Raw genomic sequence first — 21251 nt, forward strand, 5'->3', positions numbered from 1 at the left:
CTGGTTCTCTGATTATAAAACTATTACTCATGTGGGTTACTTTAATATATCAAATAGTAGACTTGCAGACTCCACATCTGTATTTCTTATTTTGCATAAAAAACCAAGAGAGACCAGGAAAATTAACAGAACTCTTAAAACTCTCAATGTGATAAACAATGCAGCAGATGTTAGTTCCCAAAATAGAATAAGGAGTGTGATATTAAAAATAAACAGATACTAAAAGGTAATTTGAAATGTTTTTATATGGATACAAAAACCTGTTGGAAAGCCTAAATCATTAAGTCACTGAAGATATTTGAAAATCAAAGTAATTTAAGACAAAGGGACTACTCTCAGAATAAGGCATACTTGATTTGAGTAAGATTATGATGACTATGAGTATCAATTCTGCAGGTGAAATACAAAATTGTGAACTGAAGTTTTGGCATATAAGAGCTTTCAGTATATTTTTTGGGCTTAATTCTGCAATCTGATCTATGTAAACCAGCCCTTATTCCAGTGTGGAGTCTCACTGAAGACACATCTGGTTCAGATTTCAGTATTCAGGGCTTAAGTATGTACAATTCAGTCATTTTATAAATAATTTAGAAATGAGACTTTAATATAAAGGATTAATGAATAAATAGTTAATCAATTTTCAGATTCTTATGGAATCCAATAAATACCTTATAATAATCACGATTTATAATAATCCATTACTGTTTTTGATGTGCTTAACCATCTATAATACATACTACTTGTGTATGTAACATGTTTATAACATCTATTAATAATGTATTAACCCTTTAATAACCATGTGTGACCTATATAACCATGCAATTTTCAGGATATGTGTAGTCTGTAAACCTAGGAAACGCCCATGAAAAGTTCTACTCTTGCTTCGTATCAGTACCATGCATACCTCGGGCCCCCATACTTCCTACAAAAAGTGGCTCATCCCCACCTCCACATGAGTTTTCTCCCTGTTAGCATGTGCTTTGATCTTCTGAAGGGCTACCACCTGGGAGTAGGCATAGAGCCTCATTCTCCCAGCCTCCCTGCTTTCAGCTGTTGGCTACTGCTAACATTAGGACTAACCCACCATGCCCCTGACTCCTGCTGCAAGCTCATTCTGCTCACTACTCCTGTATGGGTTGAGGATAAGGTGGGACCTAGAAACAAAATAGGAGAGACCCACTAAGAACACCAGTGAGCAGCAACAGAAAGGTTCCTGGCAGAGAAGAAGCATGACTAAGTAGGACTCACTGCAAGCAGACTCCCAACCTGTCCCTGCCTCCCAGCAGCCATAGATTCTTCTTCCTCAACATCTCCTTAACAAAACCCTGGAAATTAGCCACTCAGGTGATAGGAACATGGGAAATGGCCAGTCTCCTCAAGTATCAAAAAAAGACGGTTACTCACCGTTGTAACTGTTGTTCTTCGAGATGCGTTGCTCCTATCCATTCCAATTAGGTGTGCGCACGCCGCGTGCACGTTCGTCGGAAGACTTTTTACCCTAGCAGCAGTCGGTGGGTCGGCTGGGCGCCCCCTGGAGTGGCGCCGCTATAGCGCTGAATATATACCCCAGCCGACCCGTCCGCTCCTCAGTTCCTTCTTGCCGGCTACTCCGACAGTGGGGAAGGAGGGCGGGTCTGGAATGGATAGGAGCAACATCTCGAAGAACAACAGTTACAACGGTGAGTAACCGTCTTTTCTTCTTCGAGTGATTGCTCCTATGCATTCCAATTAGGTGATTCCCAAGCCTTACCTAGGCCGTGGGGTCGGAGTGAGACGTCGCGGAGTGTAAGACCGCTGAGCCAAAGGCAGCATCGTCTCTAGATTGTTGAACCAAGGCGTAATGCGCCGCAAAGGTATGGATGGAAGACCAGGTAGCGGCCCTACAGATTTCTTGAATGGGGACATGGGCCAGGAAGGCAGCCGAGGAGGCTTGAGCCCGAGTGGAATGGGCAGTCAGATGTCCGGCGGGAACCTGCGCCAAGTCATAGCATGCCCGGATACAAGACGTCACCCAAGAAGCAATTCGTTGGGAGGAGACGGGCATACCCTTCATGCAGTCAGCGACAGCCACAAAGAGCTGAGGAGACCGTTGGAAGGGCTTAGTTCTCTCAATATAAAATGCGAGAGCCCTGCGGACATCCAAGGTGTGCAGTTGCTGCTCCTGACGCAACGAGTGTGGTTTCGGGAAGAAAACAGGGAGGAAAACGTCCTGATTGACGTGGAATGCAGACACCACTTTCGGGAGAAAGGCTGGGTGCGGACGGAGCTGTACCATGTCCTTATGGAAGACCGTGTACGGAGGATCTGCAGTGAATGCGTGAAGCTCTGAAACTCGCCTGGCCGATGTAATGGCGACAAGGAAGGCCGTCTTCCAGGAGAGGTACAGCAACGAGCATGTGGCCAAAGGCTCAAAGGGATGACGCGTAAGCCGAGCTAGCACCAGGTTCAAGTCCCAAGTAGGGGCAGGTCTCCTGACCTGAGGATACAGACGTTCCAAGCCCCTACGAAATCTGGACACCATATGGTGAGAGAAGACCGTAGAGCCTGCGTCTCCGGGATGGAAGGCGGAAATGGCAGCAATATGCACTTTAATGGACGAGACCGACAGGTTCTGCTCCTTAAGGGACCATAAGTAGTCCAGGATAATGGGAATGGGCACCTGATCCGGGAGGAAACCCCGCTGAGCGCACCAACAAGAGAAGCGCTTCCACTTGGCGAGATATGTTGTTCGCGTAGAAGGCTTTCTACTCCCCAATAGGACCTGCTGTACAGCGTCCGAACAGCGCAACTCCGACTCGTTTAGCCAGAGAGCAGCCATGCTGTCAGATGGAGGGACTGTAGGTCCGGGTGGTGAAGTCTGCCGAAGTCCTGGGATATGAGGTCTGGATAGAGCGGCAAGGGTATCGGATCTGCCACTGAGAGGTCGAGCAACTGCGTGTACCAATGTTGCCTCGGCCACGCTGGAGCAATTAGGATCAGCCGAGCCCTGTCTCTGCGGAGCTTGAGGAGGACTCGGTGGACGAGTGGGAACGGAGGGAAGGCATAAAGGAGGCGATCGTTCCACGGAAGCAGGAACGTATCCGAGAGGGAGCCCGGGGAGCGACCCTGCAGGGAGCAGAACTGCTGGCACTTCCGGTTCTGACGGGAGGCGAAAAGGTCTATGAGGGGAAACCCCCACTTTTGGAAGACCGAATAGAGGACGTCCGGGCGGATGGACCACTCGTGAGTGAGGAAGGATCTGCTCAATTGGTCCGCCAAGGTGTTCTGGACTCCAGGGAGAAAGGATGCTACCGGGTCTATTGAGTGGGCTATGCAAAAGTCCCAAAGCAGAATCGCCTCCCGACAGAGGGGGGAGGATCGCGTTCCCCCTTGCTTGTTGATATAATACATGGCCGTTGTGTTGTCCGTGAAGACCGAGACACAACGACCCTGTAGCTGAGCCTGGAACGCCTGACATGCCAGGCGGACTGCCCTCAACTCCCGAACGTTTATGTGCAGCGCCAACTCCTGGGGAGACCAAAGGGCTTGAGTACGAAGTCGCCCCAGATGTGCGCCCCAACCCAGGGACGACGCATCCGTTGTTAAGGACACCGAGGGTTGCGGCGGATGGAATGGGAGGCCCGAGCACACCAGGGACTGCGACCTCCACCAATTGAGGGAGATGAGGACACTTGGTGGAATGGTGAGTATCATGTCTATGGCGTCTCTGCCTGGATGGTACGTCGAGGCGAGCCAAGTTTGAAGGGGCCTCATGCGCAGCCTGGCGTGCTTTGTCACGAACGTGCATGCTGCCAGGTGGCCGAGGAGGCGGAGGCAAGAGCGCGCCGAGGTTGTCGGAAAGTCCTGTAGCGTCTGAATGAGAGAGACAATCGAGTGAAAGCGAGGCAAGGGCAGACTGGCTGTTGCGAGAGTGGAGTCTAGCAATGCCCCGATGAACTCTATTCTCTGCGTAGGTACTAGGGTGGATTTCCCTACGTTGAGCAAGAGTCCTAGACGGGCGAACATGTCCTTGATGATGTCCACTGCCGTGGTCACTTGCGCGGCTGAGGTTCCTAGAATTAGCCAATCGTCGAGGTATGGGAAGACATGAATTCGGCGGCGGAAGGCTGCGATTACTGCCATGCACTTTGTAAACACCCGCGGGGCCGTGGAGAGGCCGAAGGGGAGGACTGTAAACTGAAAGTGCTGGCGGCCCACCACAAACCGCAAATACCGTCTGTGCGGTGGGTATATAGAAATATGGAAATATGCGTCTTTCATGTCGAGAGCCGCGTACCAATCTCCGGGATCCAGGGAAGAGATGATGGTCCCCAGGGATACCATGCGAAACTTGAACTTTTTCCAGGTACTTGTTCAGGCCTCGCAGGTCCAGGATAGGTCGGAGACCCCCTTTTGCCTTGGGGATTAGAAAGTAACGGGAATAAAACCCCTTGCCTCTTGAGCCCTCTGGTACCTCCTCTATAGCTCCGATGGTGCGGAGCTGGCGTACCTCCTGCAAGAGGAGTTGCTCGTGAGAGGGGTCCCTGAAGAGGGATGAGGAAGGGGGGTGGGAGGGTGGGGTTGAAAGAAACTGAAGGTGGTATCCCAGTTCCACCGTGCGAAGGACCCAACGATCGGAAGTGATGCGGGACCACGCAGGGAGGAAAAAGGAAAGACGGTTGTAAAACAAAAATGGGTCCTCGGAGGTCATCGGTACGCTGCTCTCGGGCGCACCCTCAAAAGTTTGGTTTTGGGCCCGCGGGTGGTTTAGCGGAGCCGGAATTGTTGTTGCCCCCTTGAGGTCCGGACTGTCGTCTGCGCGTATAGCGACTTCGACGCCTCGCAAAGTCCTGCCTCAGTCTTGGTGGGGGGTAAGGATGCTGAGGGCGGAAGGGCCGCCTTTGAGTCTGGGGGGTATGCATCCCGAGGGACCGCATAATCACCCAATTGTCTTTCAGACTTTGAAGCCTGGAATCCGTCTTTTCAGAAAATAGGCCCTTGCTATCGAATGGTAGGTCCTGAAGCGTATACTGGAGCTCAGGTGGCAGGCCCGACGCCTGAAGCCACGAAATACGTCGCATCGCTATACCGGATGCGACCGTACGAGCAGCCGAGTCTGCAGCGTCCAGCGAGGCCTAGAGCGAGGTACGGGCCACCTTTTTGCCTTCCTCCAACAATGCTGAAAACTCTTGTCTGGAGTCCTGAGGCAGGAGCTCAGAGAACTTGTTCACTGACTGCCAGGTGTTATAATTGTACCTGCTTAGCAGGGCCTGCTGGTTCACTACTCGCAGTTGGAGGCCCCCTGCAGAATAGACCTTGTGGCCCAAGAGGTCCATACGTCTGGCCTCCCTAGATTTCGGTGCGTGGGCCTGCTGTCCATGGCGCTCCCTGGCATTAACCAATTGCACGACCAATGAGGAGGGAGGGGGGTGCACATACAAGTACTCGTAGCCCTGGGAGGGCACCATGTATTTGCGCTCAACTCCTCTGGCTGTCGGTTGGATAGACGCCGGGGATTGCCAGATGGTGTCTGCTCTGGCCTGGATTGTGCGAATAAAGGGGAGCGCCACACGAGTGGGGGCCTCCGCTGTCAAAATATCAACGACCGGGTCCTCTGCCTCTGGGACTTCCTCGGCGGGAAAGTTGATATTTTGTGCAACACGCCGGAGGAGGTCCTGAAGCGAACGAAGGTCGATCGGAGGTGGACCAGATGCAGATGTGCCAGCCACTGCCTCATCCGGGGAAGAGGAAGAGGAAAGGCCCGGAACAAGTGGCTCCTGAAGTGGCTCCTGGTCCTGGGCAACATCTGGAGTCGGAGAGGCTTGGGCCTCCAGAACCGGCGCCGAAACGTCTTCAGTATCGGTCACTGGAAGCCTGCTAATCATCGCCTCTGGCATGCGATGCTCTGCAGCCACCGGGTGAGGTGGTACTGTGGGCTCGCCTTGGGCCTGATGGTACGCCCAGGGCGTCCAGAAGGGCCACTGCTGCGGTGCGTGATCTGAGGCGTGATGTCTCTGGGAACCCCTGCTATTATTGTCTGAGTCCCAATAATAGGCAGAGCCGGCGTGAGACGAGGCCGAGTCATGCCTGGACGGCCCTGGCGGAGCCGTGCTTGAATAGGGCGGGTCTGCGTAGGCAGAGCGGCCCTGCGCTGTACGTCGCAGCGGAGAGCGGTGCCGGGAGTCATAGCGGTACCGCGACGGAGATCGGGACCTACTACCAGCGCGGTGCCAGGAGGTCGACCGATGCCTAGAGTCCCTGCGTCTCGACCTGCTACGGGAGACACGCTGCCGGGAGCGGGAGCGGTGCCGGGAGTACCAGGACAGAGAGCGGGACCGTGATCGGTGCCGTGAATAGGACCGGTGCCTTGCTGGGTAACGGTACCGGGACTGGGAACGGTGCCGTGACCGTGATCGGCGGCCGGATCTCGATCGTCCACGGGAGCGCGACCCGGAGCATCGGCGCTCGACGGTGCCCTGCGAGGGGTGCCTCATCATGGCTGGCTTGCCTAGAGACCGAGGGGCCACACCAGCAGTGCCAGGGGCTGAGACAGTCCTGGGTCCGTGAGGGCAATCAGGTCTCTCGCCGTTGCGAAAGTCTCCGGCGTAGAGGGCACAATAAGCTCTACCGCGGCGGGTGCCGGGGAGTCAACAGGCACCGGACTCAACGGCCCCTGAGAGGCCAGAATCGACGGTGCAGTCGTGGGCGGTGCCGCGGCAGATGAAGGTGCCGGGCAATCCGCTCTCGGTGCGCGCTCAGACTGCGCCCCAGACGCGGGTGCCGCAGGAGTCTTGAGCTTCTTCCCCCGCGGGGAAAGTGACCGGTGCCGTGGATGAGACAACGGCTGGTGCGGGGTCTTTGCGGTGCCAGAGGTTCCCGGTGCGGAGGCAGAACTTGTTCCCGCTGCCGGCTGCGGAGTCGGTGCAGGAGGAGTGAGCACCGCTTCCATTAGGAGCTGCCTAAGGCGAATGTCCCGCTCCTTCTTTGTTCGGGGCTTAAAAGCCTTGCAAATGCGGCACTTGTCCGCCAAATGGGATTCCCCGAGGCACCTAAGACAGGATCTGTGCGGGTCTCCTGTGGGCATCGGCCTATGGCAGGTCGAGCACTGTTTGAACCCCGGGGAGCTGGGCATGGGCCCGGCCCCGGGCGAGGGAGAAAAGGGCTAAGCCCCAACCCCTCTCAACTATTTACACTAACTATTACTAAAAAAACAATAAAATTTAACTATAACACAAAGACTGAACTATATACACTATAACTATAGGAAAAACGAGTGAAAAGCTAGGGAAGTGGAGGACAGCTAAGCTGCGCTCCACAGTTCCAACGACTGACATGGGCGGGAAGAAGGAACTGAGGACCGGACGGGTCGGCTGGGGTATATATTCGGCGCTATAGCGGCGCCACTCCAGGGGGCGCCCAGCCAACCCACCGAGTGCTGCTAGGGTAAAAAGTCTTCAGACGAACGTGCACGCGGCGCGCGCACACCTAATTGGAATGCATAGGAGCAATCACTCGAAGAAGAACTTTTTTTTTAAGCAGTATAGTTCACTTGTTAACCAAATACAAACATTCACCCAGAATGCCATTAAACTTAGGTTGTAGCTAATCATCAGGAAATAAGCTTAAGTAAAATATTATAATGAAGGCATGTCTTTGTACAGTTCTGATTAATCTATAATATGCCTACAGTAAAGGCTACCTGGTCAGAGAAGGGAGGTCACCCTAAGTAGCAAGTATTTTGCTCAGTCTTCCTCATTTTCATAATGAAAAAATTCTTTAAAATTCCCCTTATAAAGCAGAACTCCACATTTAATCTCATCTGTCTTTTTTATCTTGGACTTCAATGAAGTCTACCTCAGCAACTAATACTTTTGAACTTGAAATTTTAGTTTATGCTACCAACTGAGATGAATCAAATCAGTGTCATTATAAGTGAAAGAAATTCAGCAACAATTTTGCATTATCTTTTTATCTTTCTACCACAAGCCACTAAGGCACTGAATAAACATTTTAAACTCAGCTGAAAACTAATGAACTGTGATTTTAAAGGTGACCTGCAAGGGTACAGTTTATAATTCCAGTGGTTATCGATATACACACACACATATAAATTCTCTTAACTGTATGGGGGTATTCAGCACAGTTACCAAAATGCAACTCTTTCCTCAGAGGTGGGGGCACTTTGTCAGAGTCAGCATTGGAAGAAAACCCTAGACCCTTTTCAGGATTGCAAAACCCCACCCTACGGGCTTGAGGAGGGTTCTGTGTCTGATTGGTTGTACAGAAGTGCAGGCTCCTGCATACGTAAGGAGATGGCTTATAAGCCCTTCCCCAAACCATTCTGGATTAGGAAGAAAAGGCTACTGCTAGGAAGCAGCAGGCAGAGGAGCTGGCATGGTTACATGTGGTCGCAACTCTCCTGACTCCCCACCTCTGGGTTTGAGAGTGCCAAGGAACCTCAGAGACCCAAGCCATAAGCACTGGCTCACAATCATCCCCAGCATAGCAGCAAAGGCAGCAGTGGTGAGCACCTTGGCAGTAGGGTTGTCAACTTTCTACTCGCACAAAACCGAACACCCTTACCCTGTTCCCTGCCCTCCCACTTCTGAGGGCCCCACCCATTGTCTGAGGCCCCACCCTGGCTCACTCCATCCCCCCTCCTTCTGAGGCTCACTCTCCCCACCCTCACTGGCAGGCTCACATTGGGATGTGGGAAGGGATGAGGGCTCTGGCTGGGGTGCAGGCTCCGGGGTGGATTGGGAACGAGGGGTTTGGAGTGCAGAAGGGTGATGTGGGCTGGGATCGAGGGATTCAGAGGGTGGGAGGGGGATCAGGGCTTGGGCAGGGGGTTGGGGCCTGGGAGGACGACAAGGGTGCAGGCTCCAGGCAGTGCTTACCTCAAGCAGCTCCCAGAAGCAGCGAGCATGTCCCCCCTCTGGCTCCTACATGAAGGCATGGCCAGGTGGCTCTGCATGCTGCTCCATCCACAGGTGCCACCCCCACAGCTCCCACTGGCCATGGTTCCTGGCCAATGGGAGCTGCAGAGGCGGCGCTTGGGGTGGGGGCAGCACACAGAGCCCCATGGCTGCTGCTACATGTAGGAGCCTGATGGGGACATGCTGGCTGCTTCCCAGGAGCCACACAGCAGAGGCTAGCAGGGAGCCTGCCAGTCCCACTGTACAGCAGTGCTGCCAACCAATGGTCAACAGCCCGGCCACCAGGATCCCTTTTCGACCGCATGTTCCAGTCGCAAACCGAATACCTGGTCACCCTAGCTGGCAGGAGAAGGGGAGGCAGCCCCTTATACACAGTGGGAACCAGAACTTTTCCCTTGTGGAAGTGACACAGACCTTGTAACAAGCATAAGGAGAGGAGGGTGGGAGCATCTGTGAGTGTTCACTTATTGACTTATGCTCTTTTTTCTTATTTTAGACCCTCCTAGCGCCCATCTGTGCTGTAGCTGGCCAGATCATACTGAAAAGGGATATACCAGCAAGTACCATGCAGAGGTCTTTAGCTGTCACATAACCCTGTTGAAGCCAGTCCACAGGAAGTTGAGTAAATTGGCATTTTAATATAGAGTATATTATTCAATTTTATTACTAGTAATTTATATTCTAAAATGGAGTTTGCTTCAGATGGGCTAGAAGCTGTGGAACCTGAAAGAAAAAAGTTTTACAGATCATATGCTGAATATTACACAGTTAAAATTACTACAGTTTTGTACTTTACTTTTGTTGGTCCCATGTAGACATCATTCTTTTCAATATTAGACTTTTTCCAAGTATAGTACATCCACTTCCCCCACCCAAAGTAGGGTTGGCTAAGTAACACACTGCAGAACCTTGTGGTATATTATATACACCTTTGACTAACAAGCTAAAAAACTGAGCAGATTTCAAGCTGTCATTTTTATTTAAAATTCCTACACAAACATTCTTCCCTCGTGGCCCCCAGACCATCATGGAAATTTTCCCCAAAGTTACACATTGAAGCATAATAGCGAATATTCAGTCCTGGACCAATAGACAGGTTTATGGTCCCATAATCATAGGAACAGTCAGTTCTAGAAAGAGGTTCTGGAAAGATGGGAATCTCTCTCCCTCTGCATAAAATTTGAACAAATGTAATTTTAGAAATTTCTAATGATTATTTACTTCTCTCTGATACCTGTACAGTTGGTATGGTATTAAGGTGCCTTATGGTATTATGTCACATGATTTTGAGTGGTAAAAACAACAGCTAATCACATTGGAAACTCCCCAAAATTTGTAATAGTTTTTCTATAAAATGGAGCATAATAAACACCAGTATGGTTTGGTAGAAAGGCACTCATTCTGGTCCATTTGTAAAAGTCACGTATAGCTCTAGTGCTCACAAGCAATGCAGTTATTCTCAACCTATGTCAATAAAACTTTTATACCATAGCATTATATATTCAGAATCCATCATAAACGTACAATATACATAAATATTTATACATACACTTATATTAGAACAGTCAAATGAAAATAATTCACACGTAAGTGTTCACAAGAAAAAGCTGAAATGATCATGGTTTTGCTGTGTCATTTTTATTTTGATTTACATTAACTTTTTATAAAATATTCTGTTTTCTCTATATAGTGTTAAATGTCTATCTACAATATCTTAAATGATACAGTATGACGACTTTTTTCCTTAGAAAATATTTTTAAAATTCATCCCAGCTAACTTGTATTGCTGGAAATCAATTCAATATTGTTGAGATATTTATTTGTATAACAGGATATAATGTTTGTGTAAACTTAATGTATAAGCTATAAATATTTATTTGAACATTAAAATGAAGGTCTTACTTCATCCTAGCTGTAACTTTACATATGAAGTTCTGCTCTGTTGTGGAACAGATGTTGTGGAAGCCTCAAGTTGAAGTCACAGAACTATTTCATTTTAAGCAAAAATTCATTATAACCCGAGTTCAATTTGGACTTTGCAAAACATTCTACCTCACTCTAAATGGAAGTTTGATAAAGTAAACTTCCACTATATAAGGAAGTTTCACTGTACTGATGTATTTTAAAAATCTATTCAATTCCCCCTTAATGAACATCACAATTTGTATGATTTTCAGGTCTACTCATTTTATAATAAAAGTCCAGCCCCTTTATATAAAGCCGAACTCATGACATCTTTCCTATAGGAATAACCATCCCTGAATAATGTAACAACTGTGTCTATAAAAAAAGAAAAATCACTCAAATTAAACCTTTGGGCAGACAATTTTCTACTAATTCACAAAAAGGATACATCTGCAGGCAAATTGTTGTGTAAATTTTGAATATTATCTACCACCATTCATCAATTAATGGTAGTAACAAAGGAATATCTCAAAGTGAATGTGTCTTATTAATGCCTTGTAACAGCCACCCCTTCAGATAGGTCAAATGAAAAATTGCCAACCAGCTGGTTAATTTATTCAGCACAGGTGTTCACTATTTATTTTTCAGCCATTTTCCTTTTTTCAATACAGCTTGTTGCAGAAACAGTATTCTTTTCCTTTGATGGATGCACTTTGTTCTGGGGCCATTCATTTCAAATTTGCACAGTATATATTATACTGCTACCCAGCTGTTTATTCTTTCAAAATAAATGTTTAATGGTTACTTCATAGGCGTTATAAAGTTAAGAAACAACAACAAAATCCAGACAGAACATGTAAGTTGTCAGAAGTACCATAATCAACTCAAGTTGTTTAGGCAAACTTTTTCTTTGCTATTTTTATCCAACTCCCCACTCTATTTGGAGGCAGAAAGAAGAGCAAATATTATGTTATTAAATGACCTAGACTTCGTTAGGTGCTTAAAAGAAAACTAGAACTAATCTGGAAGTTCAGATTAAGACTCTCTTGTACAAATTGTGAAATATTTGAAAACATTTTTAGTTAACCCATTTTTGAGTCTGCTGTTGGTCAGAGCCATTTTTCAGCACACAAACTCTTTAGCAATTAGTTATATATGAGAGAGATTAAAACTTTTAATCCTACTTCAGTACTAGTTTTGAACATTTATTATGATAAAGTTATGGCAGTGATTATATAACTGGGATTAGACACAGTAATTTTAAAAGACAAATGGAACCTTTATATTTTATCTGCATCATAACCTCGTATGCAAACCTCAACTTCTGAATATTCTACACAATACCCCGTTGAACATTTTATCACCTTTCGGTGCTGAACCAGTACTAAAAGGTACATATGGACTGGTTTCTGATACTTACATTAGGCTCCCAAATTCAAAGTAGATATACCACAGGAATGCTTAGCTGAATTTACCCTACATTAAAAGGGACCCTTCATTCATGACAATTCAATCTACAATATCATGCTAATCTTAAATTTGTTTATTGTCTGAATTGTTAAGAACTGAAATTGGTTATCACTCTTGCAATTTTTGTATCAATGTTAATTATATTACTGAAGTACTGTTTGGACACATTCATTTTACCTATGTTCTTCTATTTACAACTGCCATGAAAAGAGGTATTTTAGTTAAAACCAAAGATATTCTCTACAGCATCTTTGCAGCTTTTCATTCAGGTAAAGTACAATACATAAATATAGTAGTTCAAAGATGGTGAGCAGCTCTAAACACACCTTATTGCTAGTTTCCAATCAGAAATGAACTATTCGCCTTTTATTCACTAAATTGCCCAACATGTTTATTACATCAAATCTGAAGCAAAGCCAGTAAAGGATCAGCCAGTTTCAGTTAAGTACGGGGGACTTAAGTATAGGACTTTTGGAGAGCAATTTATAATTCTTATTTTTGTTGTTAACCCAAAAGGATATAGATGAAAGAGAAAGAAAAAAATCACTTATGCTGAGATCACAATGTAATTAATCATTCACAATATAAAAAGCTATACCAAGGAATTTTGTTTATATATCTTCCATACTATTTATACTTACCTAGCATAGCAGACATCTTCTACATGCTGAATGGTGTTATCCTTCTTGTTAAGAGAAATAGCTTCTTCTGTTTCAAGGATCAATTTTCTCCAGTCTTCACTGTCCTCTCTGACATCAGTTTTTTCCTTACAAAGAAATACAAGATGATAGGAAATTTTTTGAACTCTACTGTAATTTAACTTAAAACGTTACCAACCTGGATGCTATTGTAAACTGAAATAAACTTCAGTTCCATCAATTCTAACTTTCTAGTTATGTTTTTGAGGAAAATTTCCTTTTTATGCCACTGTACAGCTTAAAGGTGTAGTTTCCTATAGCTAGATATTAATTCAGTTTAGATAGGAGCACAGGTGTGCACTAATAAAAGTATTTAAAATGAGAGCTGCTATTTATAATTTGGGGTGAAATACAAGGTTTCAAAGTACCACAATACATCTTTTGACTGATTCAGTATTTGATGACTGTCTACTGGAAGTTTATCAAGCAAGTTAAGATAAAAAAATAGAAACTATTCGTACATTTTCTTTTTCAAATTTGTAGACCTATTTATGTCAGGTAGATGTTGACATGGTATGTTAAAATGAAAATTCACTTAGCTTGCAAGCAATATCAAATAGGCTATTTAAAAAAGAAACTAGTATTACATCTGACAGGTTAGTTCCCATAACTGTAACTCAGTCCAAGGCAAGATTGCAGAATGGGTTGGCATATCCACACTAGTTTTAATCTAGCTAGTACAAGTAAAAATATCCGTGAAGACACAGGAGCACAGGTTTCAGTGTGGGCTGTACAGGCACGATGGGAACCTTAAGTATGTACTCATGATGCTAGCTCTTGCTGAAGCCTGTGCTACTGCATCTTCACTGCCATTTTTGGCCACTGTAGCTAGATTAAAGCAAGCACTGCAGCACAGGCTAGCATACCAATCGCACCACCAACTCAGATGTAGCCATACCCTAAGAGAGTCTGATCCCTCAATTCTGGCTGAGAACTCTTGTATTAGAGACCACACCTAGGAATGAAATGATTTGAGAATTAGCTAGTCAGGCTAGACATTTACCTAGGTCAAATGATGAGATTTTAGGAAGAACCCTCTCCCTGGAAAGAAAATGAGTGCAAGTCTTTTCCCAAGAGGTTAGCTCTTGCTAACATCCTGCTTGTTTAAGTACAAGAGCCATTAGATTATTTTTGGAAGACACCTGAAACAAAGGACATTTGTCAAATGTGGCAAACAGACACAAACTACTCAGAGAATAAGCAAGATTCCTCTTGATCTTCAATCTGGGCACATACAAGTTCTCTTTTAGCATCACAGAGAGAGACAAAACTCATCTTTCCATACAACTATCAAAAGTGGTTAAGAAATGTACAAAACATGTGTCTTATTGTTAACTGAGCCCTATGTGACATCTTTCATCACTCCCCCAATCACTATTAATAGGTTATGAAAGATCTAAGATATGTCAAAGCATCTTCACAAAACTAAGAACCCCTTATTGGCCCTTCTAGTGCAAAGTACTCACTCAAGTCTACGCCAATGATTTTCAACCTGTGGTCTGCAAACCTTGGGGGCCTAAGTCTAAGATTTCCAAAGGGGTCCACACCTCCATTCAAAATTTTTTAGGGGTCCACAATTGAAAAAAGGTTGAAATCACTGGTCTACACAATTGTCTCCAGCATAATAGTAAAACAGGCATGATATACTGCCGATCGTTTAGCATGCTGTTATCCTCAGTTGTGCTGGCTGTTGTGGTGATCTCATTATGAGAAACAGTGCTAGTATTTCCTTTCAAGTCTTGGTAACTCATTTACTTTGTGCAGTTTGTATGTATATGTCAATGTATTTATAAAGTGGAGCTCTTGGAGAGAGCACTGTGGTTTCTACTGCTTTATTTGGGGGTGAGGTCATCTGATGTATTGATGTAGCATACTTATGTACTATGGAGGAGAAGTAGGGTTTTTTCTTACAGGAGGAGTACCCCCCCCCCCAAGAGACATTATTGTGGGACAGTATTTTAAAAAGAACCTACCTGCTCTAGACACTTTGTAAAGCTTGCTTTTGTAAAATAATTAGGAGTTTACTCACCTTACAAATGGCTTTGTGAAACAAAGAATTTGAACAGTCACACAGTTAAAGTGAAAGGTAATGGAGAAATAGACTGCGCTGTCTGTGCAAGAGGATATGGCCAGTACAACAACAGAGAATGGGGCAAAAATGGTCTTGTGCATAAACTGGGAGTTGAGATCAGCCTAGCTGTACCATGGACTTCCTGGATGACCTTGAGCAACAGACTTTTCTCCATTTGTAACTGGGTGCACTTAGTGTAACACAGAATTTGGGGTCTTTTCTTGTATTTAAGGTTTTAGATAAAACAACAATCATGCTCACCCCTAAATAGGGGAGGTTGCAGATGAGATTCAGCTAGGATTGAAAGTGTAAAAGGAACAGAAAATATAGAATTATGGTTCTCAATTTCTTAAGCCTGATGGAGAACGCATGTAAATGGTAATTGCATTCTTACACAGCACCCTGAGCATTTGGGACAAATTTTTCCAGTGGATTTGATGCTGTAGCTCTGCACAAGGTGCAATTCTGAATTTTTTTCAAAAATACGGAAGGCATAGAACAAATTAAAAATGATAGTCTCTCAAGTTAGTCACAAATCTGGTTAACCTGTGTAACTTTCCAGTGCCTGTTGAACATAATGCGGTGTCACAAGGGGGTAGTCATGCAGAAGTTCTTGCAGCTATAACAAGTAGTATCTAGTCTGTGGTTGCCAAGTAGGGGGCAAGTGAAAGAAAGTGGATAGCAAACATTGTTAAAAGGCAAATGTATTAAGATATTTGAAGTCATAAGGATAAAATTTTGAACAGAAGGCAAAAGGGAAGCACTTAAAACAGCCAAGAGAAAGACATGTAGCATAGCCCTAAGAGAATTTTTAGAGAGTGCGCTGGCTGGAAAGAGGCTTGGAACTGTGAGGAAAAACTGACTCATGCATTTAACTCCTCCTGTGTTAAGGGAAACAGGACTTTCTACAATCTTTGTAAATAGAGATGACTGTACTTAAATTCCTGACTCATCATCAGTTTCTCCCACTAACGGAAACAGCCTGCTAGACCCCGAGGGCTGGTCTACACGGGGGAGGGGTAGGAAGGGGAGAATCTATCATTACGAGAATAATGTAGCTGAAGTCGAAGTACTTAGGTCTACTTATCGAGGTGTCTTTACTGCGGTGTGTCGACGGGAAACGCTCTCCCGTCGATTCCCCTAGCGCTTCTCGTTGAGGTGCAGTACCGGAATCGATGCTAGAGTGAATGGCAGTCGATTTATAGCATCTATACTACACATGATAAATCAATCCCCGCTGGATCGATCGCTGCCTGACGATCCGGCCAGTAGTGTAGACAAGCCCTGAATTTTGGCTAACTGCTTGGTTCAAAAGGAGTAAGTGTTCAGGAAGAAAACCATGAATCAGAGAGACAACTGTGTGACATATATGAAAGTGGTGATCTCACTTCCAATTTTAAGTTCTGATATTGAGCAGCCCTATTACAAAGTGTTTCCTTTTAGTATAATCAATATAAATAGACACGTGTGACTAAACTGGAGAGGTTATTTCCTATGGATTAGCTGGCTTCACAACACTTCAGTAGATAATCCCAACAGGAATTTAAAAGCAATAAGGCAGTAACTGTGCATATTCATTTGCTAACATAGTTCAAATGCCTGCTTGTTCTAAGCAAGTGCCCTTTTTAAAAAGCTTTGAGTGAACAGTCATGAATTACATATGCCTTGTTTAGAGAAAAATGCATTATCTGCATTCAAATTAAAGGGTTTGTCTTGGCTACATGATAAGTTTCAGAGGCAGGATCTGATAAGTATACCAAAACCATGGCAATCTGTCCAGAAATAAATTATGCCAACAACTGGGATTATGCAATTTATATTTATTTATATTTTTGTATTTATTTATTTTTTAAACACACACACACACACACCCCTATATATACACGCCCAGACATATCTCAACATATATACACACACACGAGATATATATAAATCACATACACACACAGGATACAGAATGAGCATAAAGAGCTATGTTCCCACATGATCCCACAAAAGCATATGCAGATTGTATTCTTAGCTCTGCCACAGCTTGTCTACATGGTGGTTTTGTCCGCATTAGAGGGGTGTAAAATTGTAATCTGTGGTAACGTGTTGCACACTAAATGGCCTGTGCAGACCCTATTGGAGCACACTAACAGTCTTATAATGAGCATTAACAGTCCAGTTTCAAGCTATGTAAGCATATAAAATAGTTATGATATTCTGTAAAATACTGATAACACTTTTCTTCACTGCAGTGATGTGAGGCGTAATTCATTGGTATCCATAAAGTGCTTTGAGATCCTCACTTGGAATGTTCCATAGAAGTGCAAATTAGTATTTTTATCCAGTAATGACAGTGAAACGGAAACAGAACACTTCTTACAAACAGATAAAATGAATTCAGAATATATCCATGATGGGTGAAGTCTATAAAAGCTAATTTAATAAAGTATACCTATTATGTGGCTGTATGTTCTCATTTATACTCATATAAAACAGTACTATCTTATTTTAAGATGAACTTCAAAGATGCCTTTTTTGATAATGTGTATTATAATTAACACAGGGTTTCTCAAACAGGGGTCGCTGCTTATGTAGGGAAAGACCCTGGCAGGCCGGGCCGGTGTGTTTACCTGCCCCTTCCAGCAGCTCCCATTGGCCCAGAGCAGTGGTCCACAGCCAGCGGGAGCTGCAATCGGCCAGACCTGCAGACGAGGCAGGTAAACGCTCTGGCCCGTCCCGTCAGGGGCTTTCCCTACACAAGCGGCAACCCCTGTTTGAGAAACCCTGAATTAACAATTATAATACTGAGGTTACCAGATGTTGTTTAATTCAGGAGCAGTGGTGGAAGTGGATTCCATTTCCTACTGGTGGGACCGGGGGGGGGGGGGGGGGGAAGAGGGGAAAAACAGCTAACGGGGGGCACATGACCTCCTCACATGACCCTCCACAAGAGTCCTCCCTGTCCCCAGCCCGGGGCTCCCATGCCCTCCCCATCTCCTTCCCACGATCCACCCCCCCTTATCTTGGGGCGGTGGGGAGGAGCTCTGTCCTCCTCCCACTGCGCCAGAGAGTTCGGAACTGCGGCAATGAAAGGAGCAGAACGTGGGGCTGCTGGGTAGCTCTACCAGAGGAGTTGCCAGTGTGGGGCTCCCCGGGGGCCCCATGTTCTGTTTCTTTCCCCGCTCCCAGGAACCACAGCAGGGAAAGCAGCAGAACATCGGCAGCTCCTCTGTCACGGCTGTACCGCCCCCAGCCCCGCCTCTCAGCCCTGTCCTCCAGCAGGGCTGCTGTACAGATGGAGACCCTCCTGCGTGGAAGGGCTGAGGGCAGTACAGCCGCACCAGAGGAGTTGCCAGCATTTGGCCACCCAGTGGTCCCACATTCTGCTCCTCTTCTGTCTTTCTGGTACACTGTATCAGCTTTAAATATCTTACTGGTACGGCGTGGTGTACTAGACCGCCCTACTTGCACTGCTGTTTAGGAGTTATTTTAAATAAAATGTTCCAGTTTTGTCCATGTATAAAAATGAGATGCATGGTAGTTCGGTTTTGCTGGCTTTAATATTTATTAAATATGTAATACCCAAAGAGTACTAGACACTTCCTAAGTTATTGGTTATGTATGTATTTTTTCACAAAAAATAGAATATAGTTACTCCTCACTTACTGTTGTAGTTATGTTCCTGAAAAATGCGATTTAAGACAAATGATGTTAAGCGAATCCAATTTCCCCATAAGAATTAACGTAAATGAGGGTGTTAGGTTCCAGGGAAATTTTTTTCACCAGACAAAAGACTATTTTATTTATCTCTATCTATCTATCTATATATATATATCACACACACACACACACACACACACACACACACACAGAGTACAAGTTTTAAATAAACAATTTAATAATGGTACACAGTGATGATGATTGTGAAGCTTGGTTGAGGTGGAGTAGTCAGAGGGTGGGATGTTTCCCTTACTGCTAAATGATGAACTAGCAATTGGCTGAGCCCTCAAGGGTTAACACTCTCACTCTGAAAGGCAGCAGGAATGAAGGGAGATATGCACATTTCCCTTAAGTACACTGCCTTGTTAATTAGATCAGCTTGCTGAGACAGCAGCTGCTGCAAGCTCCCTCTGTCCTGAGCCCTGCTCTATGGAAGATGGAGTAAGCGGGGTGAGGAGCAGGGGGGGAGGGGGACACCCTGACATTAGCCCCCCTCTTCCTTCCCTCTCCCCAGGCACAGCAAGCAGAAGCAGGAGTCTCGGGGGGCAGCTCCAAGGCAGAGGGCAGGAGCAGCACATGGCAGTGGGGGGAGGGACACAGCTGAACTGCAGGCAGCTGCTGCACAGGGAATTTAGGGAAGTGGGGAGCTGATAGAAGGCTGCCAGTCCACTCTGGTTTCAAGCCCCCACCAGCTAGCTGCAAGGGGCTGCTCTTCCTGCAAGCAGTAGACAAAAGAGGCAGCTGCCAAAAGGGAGCATTACACAACTTTAAATTAGCATGTTCCCTAATTGATCAGCAATGTAATAACGAAACAAGATTAACCGGGATGACTTTAAGTGAGGAGTTACTGTACTACAAACCTGACGAGAGAGAAAGAAAAGTCATTCTAGTTCCTTACCTGGTTTTCCTTAATCCAGGACAATAATCCTGAAAAGCTAAAACTGGCCCAGTTTCCTCCATAGTAATTTCTCCTGCAAAGAAAAAAATGAAACTTGGATGAAAGAAAACCAAAAATATAGCTACTGAATGCCTATAATGCTGCTTATGGGACTGTGCAGAACTTTATGTAATTCTGTTAATAAAAATAATTTTCATGTTCTATATTCTGAGCCAAAAGAGCCAATTTCTGCTGATTTGTCACATCTCATTGAATGCTCTCCAATATACTTGCTCTTTCCCACATGAAAAGAAGTTGTCAATTTACTAAGTTCAGCACAAAAAAGTAAGTCAATAGTTGTTTTTTTCCTTTTAAGTAGGTGGTCCTCTGGCTTCTCTTTTTAAGTTTTTCCTATTGACACTTCCTAAACATCACACTAACTAGTGAGCTTTTCCATTATATGAATAAGAGATTAAGTAAAACTTAAATGTTACTTTTATGGGAAGGAAGCAAGCATAATATAAACATACTAATAAAATGATTCTACCACATCTATAATAAAAAATGCTACCTCATAGCATTTAACACTAATACCAGTTATCTAAAGCACGTTGAGACTTTTCAAAAGTGACCAAAGCCAGAATGCGTTCTTCAATGGACCCGTAAAGTTACATTATAAATTAAAGTCTCACGTTTGAGAAGAAAGATAGGGTTTGACTTAAAATATTGCCACAATTGTTAAATCATGCATAGGGGAAACTACTACCCATAGAAACCTGAACTGAAGTCTGTTCCTTTAATTGCACTTTATTCATTTCTTTTGTACTTCCCCCACCCCCCATGGAGGGGTATTTTAAAAAATTCTATAACAGAAGCTTAAAAACACTGAGTAAAAATTATTTAAACTTTTCAGAAAGATAAGAAAAAAAGCAGTTTGCATTTTACACCAGAGATAATACAATTCCTCCTAGATTGAATTTGGAAATAGAAAAGTTTAAGAGGAGGGTTTGAGTCCAACTCACGTGTTTAAAGGAGGATGTTTTTCACAAGAGTAATATGTACTGACAAAGACTTCATTAGAAATGTCAGTCTCTTTGTAGAACCAGAAGGTGATGCTCTACTATGTTGCTTAGTTAACACATGAAGGACAGATGTCTGCTAAACAATGTCTAATTGTTCATGACTAGAAACTGACCTAAAAAAGTCCTTCAGTTACTTCAGGGAATAGCAACAAAGAGTCCTGTGGCACCTTATACACTAACAGACGTACTGGAGCATAAGCTTTCATGAGTGAATACCCACTTCGTCAGACGCATGTGGTGGAAATTTCCAGAGGCAGGTATAAATATGCAGGCAAGAATCAGTCTAGAGATAACGAGGTTAGTTCAATCAGGGAGGATGAGGCCCTCTTCTAACAGTTGAGGTGTGAACACCAAGGGAGGAGAAACTGCTTTTGTAGTTAGCTAGCCATTCACAGTCTTTGTTTAATCCTGAGCTGATGGTGTCAAATTTGCAAATGAACTGAAGTTCAGCAGTTTCTCTTTGGAGTCTGGTCCTGAAGCTTTTTTGCTGCAGGATGGCTACCTTTAAATCTGCTATTGTGTGTC

At 44.9% G+C, this 21251-nt stretch overlaps 1 protein-coding gene across 1 annotated transcript in view; it reads right to left on the bottom strand.

Moving 5' to 3' along the window:
* CHM (CHM Rab escort protein) overlaps positions 1-21251 on the bottom strand; it is a 151959-nt gene that overhangs the window by 91890 nt on the left and 38818 nt on the right. Inside the window, exons 3-4 of the mRNA XM_045031223.1 lie at positions 19666-19738; positions 12932-13056 (exon numbers count right to left, since the gene is read on the bottom strand). Of these exons, the coding sequence (XP_044887158.1) occupies positions 12932-13056; positions 19666-19738 (198 nt within the window). The remainder of the gene's footprint in view (positions 1-12931; positions 13057-19665; positions 19739-21251) is intronic.

The sequence above is a fragment of the Mauremys mutica genome, chromosome 9, assembly GCF_020497125.1.
Source record: "Mauremys mutica isolate MM-2020 ecotype Southern chromosome 9, ASM2049712v1, whole genome shotgun sequence".
Classification (NCBI taxonomy): Eukaryota; Metazoa; Chordata; order Testudines; family Geoemydidae; genus Mauremys; species Mauremys mutica.